Genomic DNA, 9269 nt, shown 5'->3' on the forward strand with positions numbered 1-9269 from the left:
TTCCAGGAAGCATGCTGGACCGGGTTATTCGGAATTCTGGCTCCTGTACTACATGTTATTCTTTTAATTGTTAAATCAGTCGGATGTAATTAGAGTGATGATGACGGTGTTCCTGCTGGGACATTCCTGCAGACGTCATCAGTCTTTGTGCTGCAGGGTTAGGTCATTTTTAGACTCTATTGATGACGCGCATCAGACACGAAACCAGTCCAGAGCCATTTAAAAATAACAGCTGATATCGATGATTTCATTCGAGTTTAAAATAAAAGCTGACATAGATATATGATTTCTTTAGAGTTTCTAGGACTCAAGGTAAATCGTTTTTCTTTTTTCCCGGAGTTTCAGTTGACTCGTCACTTGAGGCGTTGCCTGCCGGTCTGGTCGGACATGAAGAACCGGTTCGACCGGGCACCAAACGCATAAAGCGCAGAGTTCGCTTCCGGAGCCGGGAAGTGATCTCCAGGAGGACGTGGCTGCACCTTCGAACCATGATTTACCTCTTTCTCTTTGTCGCTGCGATCCTTGGAGGGTACATCCTCCTGACGCAGACGCTCTTCAAAAGGTCCAAATGCAAGGGAAACGCACCGATGGCTGGAAAGACCGTCCTCATCACCGGTAGGACCCGCGCACGACCCGCGCACGTCTCACACGGGACGGGGGACTTTTATAGAGCCGGATAAATTAACATGCTGGTGAAATAAAATCATCAATCTAGGGCAACACTGTTATCAGACATTTGAAAGACTCTTATTTATAGATGAAATACGACTTTATATGTCACTGAAAAGTATTATTGATCAGAGCTTTAACTTGGGCTTTTAATTATATTTGTATAATCAGACGACTTTAAACTGGATTCATTTACATACATAATAAAAAGCAGCTTTTCGAGCTGACCGGTGATCTGTGCTGTAGGAGGGAACACCGGCATCGGTAAAGCCACGGCCACGCACCTGGCCAGGAGGGGGGCCAGGGTGATTCTGGCCTGCCGGAACCGGGTCAAGGCGGAGGCAGCGATTATGGACATAGAACAGGTAGGCCCGAACAAGAACCGGACCGGCAGCCGCGCTCTGGCACAACATGGCACGCCTGATCCGGAGGGATTCCGACACATTTTCCGCCAATGCACCGTTTCAATTTCTGTTACGTCACTCTGCGCATGCGCAGTGCGTAACTCTGAGAGCATATGACATATAGACAACAAAAAGCAACACACACACACCAAATAGCAAATTATAAAGAAAATAACACTTTAATTATTTGTGTTATGAGCATAACGTTAATCATAAAATATTTTTGTGTCAGCAAAACCAATATGAATAATAAATACATCAATAAATTGGGTCCAGATTTTTAATAAGAAAAATGAGCTTGATCTCTTTGCGGAGGAGTTTATGTTTTTGATGGCGGGTGTTTGTCTCTTTGTTAGCTTGCAGGATTAGGGGAAAACTGCTGGATGGATCTTGATGAATCTTGATGAATAAAAATCTGACGATGGGTTTTGGTCTAGTTTAGATCCCATTACATTTTGAGAGCGATCCCGATACCCGTGCGGACACGCACAAAAACAAATCTGGATTATAGTTCCAGATTATTTTCCTAAAGTGCGGTTTCACACAGTCTGTGCAGTAACTGCAGTAAATAAATACCTGGCTTTGTTTTCACCTGATTGCGATCTGGTTTCAGGAAACAGGAAGCAGTGAGCTTGTCTACATGCAGCTGGACCTGGCCAGCCTGACGTCCATCCGCTGCTTCGTCCAAGCTTTCCTGAAAGCCGAGCCCAGGCTGGACGTGCTCATCAACAACGCTGGTAAACAACCAGCACAAAACAAGCTAACACACGTGTGGATAAACATCTCCAGAAACCCATGAGACAATCCTGTCCTGTAGGTCTGGTGGGGGATGGGTGGACAGAAGACGGCTTCGGCATCCTCTTTGGGGTGAACCACCTGGGTCACTTCCTGCTGACCTGCTTGCTTCTGCAGCGCCTGAAGGAGGGGAAGGGGGGACGAGTGGTCACCTTGTCCTCCATGGCTTACTGCTGGGGACGCATCGACTTCGAGGCGAGCGTTTTATCAAGCGTTTCATATGTTGTCTGCAGCCAGATGAACAGGAGTGCGGTTTTATTCAGCCCTTTGTGATGCTATCTCACTTTAATTATGCGCTTTAAATGAATGATGCACAAAACAGGAAGTAAACGAACGACCAGGATTCAGACTCCTGTCTCGCATAAAAGGGTTAAAAGCCTTCACTCAACAGAAAAACTGGTTTCTTTGTTCGTGGATGCGGCGTGACGGTTCGGCTATGAATGTTTAGGAAGGCTGACGGAATGATGTCATCGCTGATAACAATGCTGAATAGAAAAACGCATCTTTACCTCCGCCCAGGAGGTTCTGTTATTCATGCCGTTTGTTTGTCTGACTATTAGCAGGATGGATCCTGATGGATTTTCCCGTTTGCTTCTAATGGAGGCTTTGCTTTGTTGAACAGGCTCTGGAGGCGAACGGGCATCTCGGCACCGGCCGCTACAGCTGGCAGTTCTTCCAGGCCTACTGCAACAGTAAGCTGTGCAACGTTCTCTTCACCCATGAGCTCGCCAAGAGGCTGAAGGGAACCAACGTCACCTGCTACAGCGTCCACCCAGGTGAGGCGCTACACCGCGCTCATCGTCGGTGTCCAAGTGTTCGCGCTGTCTCTTTAGGAATGACATGAACCAAAGTCCCAGTATAGAAGTGTAATGGGACCAAAGCCTCCAGCTGTTTCCACACTGTCCAACTGGATTCTTCAAGAATCTAGCATGCCGATGCCGGTACCGCCTATGGGCTGGGTTGCACGTATGGACCGGTGTTGATGGATGAGCTTCAGACTTTGTGACGTATTGAAAAAAAGAAGACGAGCATTCTGATCGTTTCTCCGGACCTTCTCTCCCCGTAGGCATCGTTCGGACCGAGCTGTCTCGCCACGTCAGCCTTTGGCAGAAGGTTTTCATTGAGCCCATTGCCCGGCTGCTGTTTCTGGACCCGGACGCCGGAGCTCAGACCACCCTTCACTGCGGCCTGCAGGAGGGAGTCGAACCCTGGAGCGGAAGTCACTTCTCCTGCTGTGCCGTACAGGAAGTGAGCGCCAAAGCCCGAGACGACTACGCGTCCAGGAAGCTGTGGGAGCTCAGCGAGAAGCTCTGCGGACTCGCTTAAGTTGGAAAGACCACAAATCACTTTTCCCCTACCTCAAATGTCTTTGCTAAGCCCACCGGCAGTTCTCCGTTAAACAAAAATGCCTGGTAGATTGCTGGGTGAGCAACTATTTTATAATAAGTCAGGCAATAATTTCATTGATCATCTGATTTTATGCAAACCCCAGCGTAGAGAGTTGTTACCTGGCAGGTTTGAGGTGTGCAGCCTATCGCAGGCCATCCATTCATCCTTTACGTGTACGTAGAGTCTGCCTGTATGTCAGAGCAACAGTCCAAGAAGTTAAGATCGTGCACCTTGCTTCTGAAGACGTCCTCGGCGAGGACATCTGTTGTGGATGCAGAATTTCTTATTTCTTCTTCTTTGTTGTTTTTGCACACATTTGAATTGTAGCCAGAACATTTCTGGTGGCGTTGCTTCATTTCATCCAGCGCATCCATGTCCCAAAGTTCTCATACCCAAATGGTGCAAAACTATAGCAGAGACCCGTGTCGTTATTCGCCCTGCACGTTGACTGACAGGAGACGCTGGGACTTCAAAGGCAGCTATTTGAGCAGATTCCAGAAGCTGCTCCCGCCTGTCTGAAAGCACACGTCTGACCTCGGTCATTTCAGTGACGCAGCACAAAGACATTTAAGCGTTAACTCGTCTGGTAAAATACCAGCCAGTGAATCACGGACACATAAAGGATGACGTCTTGAGCAACACCGGCAAAGTTACTCCACCCAAGTTTAACTGACAGCGATGCTCTCCATGCTCCCAGTGAGAAGTAGAACAACTCGTACTTCTGGTCGGGTTGTTGGTGCACAAATGAAAGCTTTGTTCCCAGCGGACGATGAACTGATGCACAAGACGAGAAGCTTCACCTCGTTGGATTTATGGGGCTCCGAGGGTCTGGTTTCTGCTGCAGATTAAAGATTATTCCACTTCTTGTCTCTTTGAATCTGTGAATTATTTGATCAGTTCTCATCATCTGACCGGGTGCATAAAAATGAAAGGATTATATCAGCGTGTCCATCTGTACATATATTCTTTTGATGTAGCCTTTTGATGTTGTGGTTTCTATGGAAAGTGTGTCGTTTTACTTATGAAGCTCACATAAATCAAACAATTTGAAGTTGCGTCATTTTCAAAAAAAAATTTTTTTGCTTGTAGTTTTAGTTCGCCTCACGGGGCATCATGTGAGTCGGAGAATGAGACTCGACTGAAAGGCTGCTTATTTTTATTATACCATCAAAGCAATCATGTATGTTTTAAATTATAATATTTCAACTTTGAATAGAGCAAAACACACCAGTTAGCCTTTACAGGCATTTTACAACACAATCTGCACTTCTAATGAAGGGAGGATTTATAAACATATGGGTGATTCTCATGAAATCAAGATTTAGAAGGTGTCAAGCATAAGAATTTTTAACATGCCCTTGAATATTTTTTTTTGTACATATAAGATTATGGGGTGAACTAACTAAAAAGTATATTTTCAGAATTTAAAAAAAAATATTTCCTATATGTTTATCGACATTTTGTCCATAACAACTTATCATTACCGCAACTACATGAAATATATGGTTAAAAATGTTTATTTTTGGCCATTGTTACAGTAGACTCTTATTACTCGTGCTAAAACCTATACCTGGATAGATACATTTTAAAATGCTTTAATTTAATGTAATTTCCTATTAATTCTCATTCCCCGAAACATTTGTGAGGATTTACAATTGTGTTTATTTAATTACTTTTGTAAAAGATAACATGTATGTCATGTATGTATCGGTCACTAAATAACTAGTGTTGTATAACTTGTCTGTATATTTTAAAACAAAATATGATCATATAATTATTACTTAATTTGTAAAACAAGACCAGGTTGCGGTAATGAGAAGGCCATGTCAGTAATGAGGATCAATGTTTCGGAAATGAGAATTATATTAACTTTACAAACAATAATAACATACAAAATGTGTATGTTATCTTTTACAAAAGTAATTAAATAAACACAATTGTAAATGCTCACAAATGTTTCGGTAATGAGAATTCAAATGTATCTCTCCAGTTATAGGGTTTAGCACAGGCATGGGCAAACCCAGGCCCGGGGGCCATATGCGGCCCGTTGGTCTTTTTAATCCGGCCCGCCAAACTTGTCCATTTAATGTATCATTAAAAAAAAAAAAATTGTATTATAATTAAACCTCATTCATTTGACCTTTTCCCTGTAATACTGCCTGTAAAAGGCCAAATCCTTTAATGCAATAGCTTTCATGTGTCATTTATATTAGTTCACACAAATACTCCTTCCATCTGTTCTTGGTTCGGCCCCTCTGTCAAATTTTAGAACCTATTGTGGCCCACGAGTCAAAAAGTTTGCCCACCCCTGGTTTAGCATGAGTCTACTGTAACAATGGCCAAAATAATCATTTTTAACCATATATTTCATGTAATGTTAAGTTGCGGTAATGATAATTTGTTATGGAATTCATCTAAAAAATGTCGATAAACACATAGGAATTTTTTTTTTTTAATTCTGAAAATATACTTTTTAGTTAGTTCACCCCATAATTTTATATGTACAAAAAATAATAATATTCAAGGGCATGTTAGAAATTCTTATGCTTGACACCTTCTAAATCTTGATTTCATGAGAATCACCCATATAGGAAAAAAACCCAAATAGAATAAATGAAACAGATCTAAAACGACCACGTGATCACCTGCTGCCAGTAAAGAACAATACTATCCACGGAATAAAAACTCATGACATTACTCCAAACAGGGTTGAGCGGTTTGCTGTCGTGTTTCATATTTCCGGCATCACGTGAACGCAGCATTCAACGCAGTCGCCGGTGACACAGACGGACGGACGTCACGACCGTATTCGCCGTTATCGAACAGAGCCGTGACTGCGCTCCGACAATTGACCGAGTGGCGGATCGTTGCCGGTATGAACCCCGGGGAGACGGACATGGAGCTGAAGGATGCTGCGCCGGGGGATGCTGCGACCGCGGCTCCCGCGCAGGTCGCCGCGGATACCGACGCGACGGAGGCTGACGTGAGCGAGGCCGATCTGGACCAGGAGGAGCAGGAGAAGCTGCCGATTACCGCTGCAGGAGAACCGGGGGAGGAGGCGGCGGAGACGGAGAAGAACGGCGCGGTGAAGCTGAAGATGCCCGAGGAGGCGGAGGAGATCAAACACAACGGGCTGAGCAAGGAGGAGCTGCTGCGGGTGGCCGGGACCGCGGGGTGAGGGGCGCTGACGTCACACGCGTCGTTTCACACAGCTGGAATCAGCTGGTTGTGTCGGGGCGTGGCCGGCATCCCATCATTACAGCTGTTTCGTTATTTGTTCATATAAAGAAACGTCACATTAAAGCATATGGTGATCTATTTAATAACGTTTCCTATTGGCGGCCCCCCCCCCCCCTTCCAGCTGGGTGTGGGCCCGCTGGTCTTTACTGGTGCTGTTCTGGTTGGGCTGGTTGGGGATGCTGGCCGGAGCCGTTCTCATCATCCTGCGGGCGCCTCAGTGTAAAGATTTACCCGCCGTCGGCTGGTGGAACGAAGGCCCCCTGTACCAGATCGGGAGTGTCCAGGCCTTCACTGGCGCCCGGAACCTGAAGGGTGAGAACACAAAGCATGCTGGGAGAGAGCCGCTCACACGTAGAGGAAGTGAAAGCGTTTTCCGCTCACATTGAGTGTGACTCATCCGTGAACTGCTGAGGCGTTCTTTCGTTCTCTTCCTTCGCTCTGAGCTCAGCATCTTCTTCAAATCTGGGCGATCACATGATCTCCGCAGGCTCTCATTGGACGATATAGAGAGGCTTCGGCCTTAGCATCTTTCAGATTCGTGACAAAACAAAACCATTATGAAACAAGACATTTCTCTCTACGCTGTTTAGGAAATGAGGCGCATGTGGTCTCTATGCTACGCTATGCTAACTGTCCTCATCATCTTCAGGCCTGCAGCTGAAGGTCAACAGCCTGTCTGAGCTGAAGGTCAAAGGCGTGGTGGTCGGGCCGATCCACGTGGCTCCTGCCGACGACGCCGTCAACCTGAGGTTTGAGGAGATCTCCCCCGAAGTCGGGAACCTGGGGCAGTTTCGAGACTTCGTCCGGGCAGCTCGTAGAAAGAGTACGCTACAATAATAACAGATTTTATTACGTTGTGTTTGACTGTTTTTAAAATGCTGCATGTGTTTCTCTAGGTCTTTCTGTGGTTCTGGATCTGACTCCAAACTACGAGGGCTTATCTGGACCCTGGTTCTCCAACGTTAGCATCACCAACGTAGCTGAGAGGCTGAAGGTGAACACGCACCCCCAGCAGAGAGTTTCAACCTAGATTCCAAATCCTTCTGTTGCTCGTTCTGGTGAAGATCGTTCGGCTTCCAGCTCTTCAGCCGGAGAGAATAAAGTTCTGTTTTGTTTGTATTTTTCTGATCTGCGCCTCCTCAGTCCGCTCTGGTGTTCTGGCTGAAGGAAGGCGTGGACGGCGTGCAGTTGTCAGCCGTGGAGCAAGTGGCCGCCGTGGTGCCGTCACTGTGGACCGACATCCGAGCCATCATCCAGAACGGGACGGAGAAGAGGTCAGCCACCAAACTGTCGACTGTTGCTGGGGAGAAATCAGATTCCTAAAACGAGAGATTTTCCGTGTTTTCCAGAGTCCTGATCGGCGTCACGGACCGCGACCGTCCCGAGGAAGTGTCTGCGCTCCTCTCCGACACCGGAGTAGACCTGCTGGTCTCCAGAGTCCTCCGCCGCACCCCCCTGGACGTCACTGAGCACGCTCAGACCATCCAGCTGTTGTATTCGTCACACAACCAGACCACTCTGGCCTGGGGCATGGGGGGACGCGACGAGGGTCACCTGGCGTCACTTGTGGGCCCCGATCTGGTCAAACTGTACCAGCTGCTGCTGCTGACGCTCCCTGGAACCCCGATCATCAACTACGGAGATGAGATCGGCCTTATGGACGAGGTGAGGAGTCCCCGGGATCGGGGTTCGATCAGGGCCTGCTGGGTGTGGAAAATTACTTTTCATTTAATTGATATTTTTTGTATTTTTATTTTGCTCTGTTGGTTTATTTGTTTTTGAATGAGGCGTACCAAGACAGATAGAAAACAAAATTGCTTTAACCACGAGATGGCGCCAAAGAAAGGCAACTTCAGAAACCTTTCCGTCTTGTCCTGACTGATTGTTGATACTTGATCATCTCTGTTGAAGGGCACGCCGTTTCCCATGATGCTCTGGGACACTGAGCAGAATGGAACTCTGCAGGTATGTCTTTGAGATTCTGTCCTTGTTATGCTACGCTGTCATCTTCACCGAAACGTTAAACCCTTTTTCCAGGAGCGAGCCGAGTGTCGCGAGTTCTTCAGCAGCCAGAGCGAGCTCCGGGGCAAAGAGCACTCCCTGCTCTTCGGCGACTTCGTCCTGCTCCACAACTCCTCTTCCACCCTGGCGTACCTGCGGGCGTGGGACCAGAGCAAGCGTTACCTGGCCGCCTTCAACCTGGCGGAGGAGGTGGCGGTGCTGCGGCTTAGCAACGCGCTGCTGCCTCAGCAGGCCGTCGTCGTCGCCAGCACCAACGGCAGCCTCCTCGCCGCAGACAGCGCCGTGGACCTGAAGCACCTGCAGCTTGGCCCCAGGCAGGCCGTGCTCCTCAAGTTTTCCTACTTAGGATAGAGTTCAGGTTCTGTCTTCAGACACGTGAAGCCCAATTCAGGCAGGGTTGGGAGGCGGGGATTGTTCTTCTATGTTCTTCGTATCCGACGAGGCCGCAGCCTCACTGTCGATAAATGTTGTGCATTCTGTGAAAACGAGACAAATAAAAACACTGAAATGTTCCTTCAAGTCTGATGGCTTTTATTTAACGGGTGGGCCCGTGAGCTTTGCATCAAAAATCCAGTTTACTTCAGAAAGATGACCTTGCTGCGTGCCACAATATGATCTTATTCTCTTTGCACATCTACTAAAATGTCAGCATAAAGGGCGTTTAAATGAACAAATGCAGTAAAGTCTTAAACAAGTAAGCTGTGGATCTCCTTGGAGTCGGCGGAAGGGGCTGATAAGTCCTTACAGAAC

General features: G+C 47.1%; 2 protein-coding genes across 2 annotated transcripts; both read left to right on the top strand.

Annotated features, from left to right (window-relative positions):
* The first annotated feature begins 479 nt into the window (after positions 1–479).
* On the top strand, positions 480–4112 carry LOC137907216 (dehydrogenase/reductase SDR family member 13-like). Its single transcript, XM_068751519.1, has 6 exons — positions 480–615; positions 916–1034; positions 1687–1810; positions 1891–2063; positions 2491–2644; positions 2935–4112. Exons 1-6 carry the CDS (start codon positions 489–491, stop codon positions 3192–3194), a joined length of 957 nt encoding a protein of 318 aa, XP_068607620.1. The 5' UTR covers positions 480–488; the 3' UTR covers positions 3195–4112.
* Positions 4113–6132: 2020 nt separating this feature from the next.
* LOC137907696 (amino acid transporter heavy chain SLC3A2-like) lies at positions 6133–9014 on the top strand. Its single transcript, XM_068752054.1, has 8 exons — positions 6133–6431; positions 6619–6809; positions 7147–7320; positions 7394–7491; positions 7641–7771; positions 7847–8162; positions 8409–8462; positions 8535–9014. Exons 1-8 carry the CDS (start codon positions 6133–6135, stop codon positions 8868–8870), a joined length of 1599 nt encoding a protein of 532 aa, XP_068608155.1. The 3' UTR covers positions 8871–9014.
* The last annotated feature ends 255 nt before the right edge of the window (positions 9015–9269 follow it).

This window comes from Brachionichthys hirsutus, chromosome 18, assembly GCF_040956055.1.
Source record: "Brachionichthys hirsutus isolate HB-005 chromosome 18, CSIRO-AGI_Bhir_v1, whole genome shotgun sequence".
Taxonomy (NCBI): Eukaryota; Metazoa; Chordata; class Actinopteri; order Lophiiformes; family Brachionichthyidae; genus Brachionichthys; species Brachionichthys hirsutus.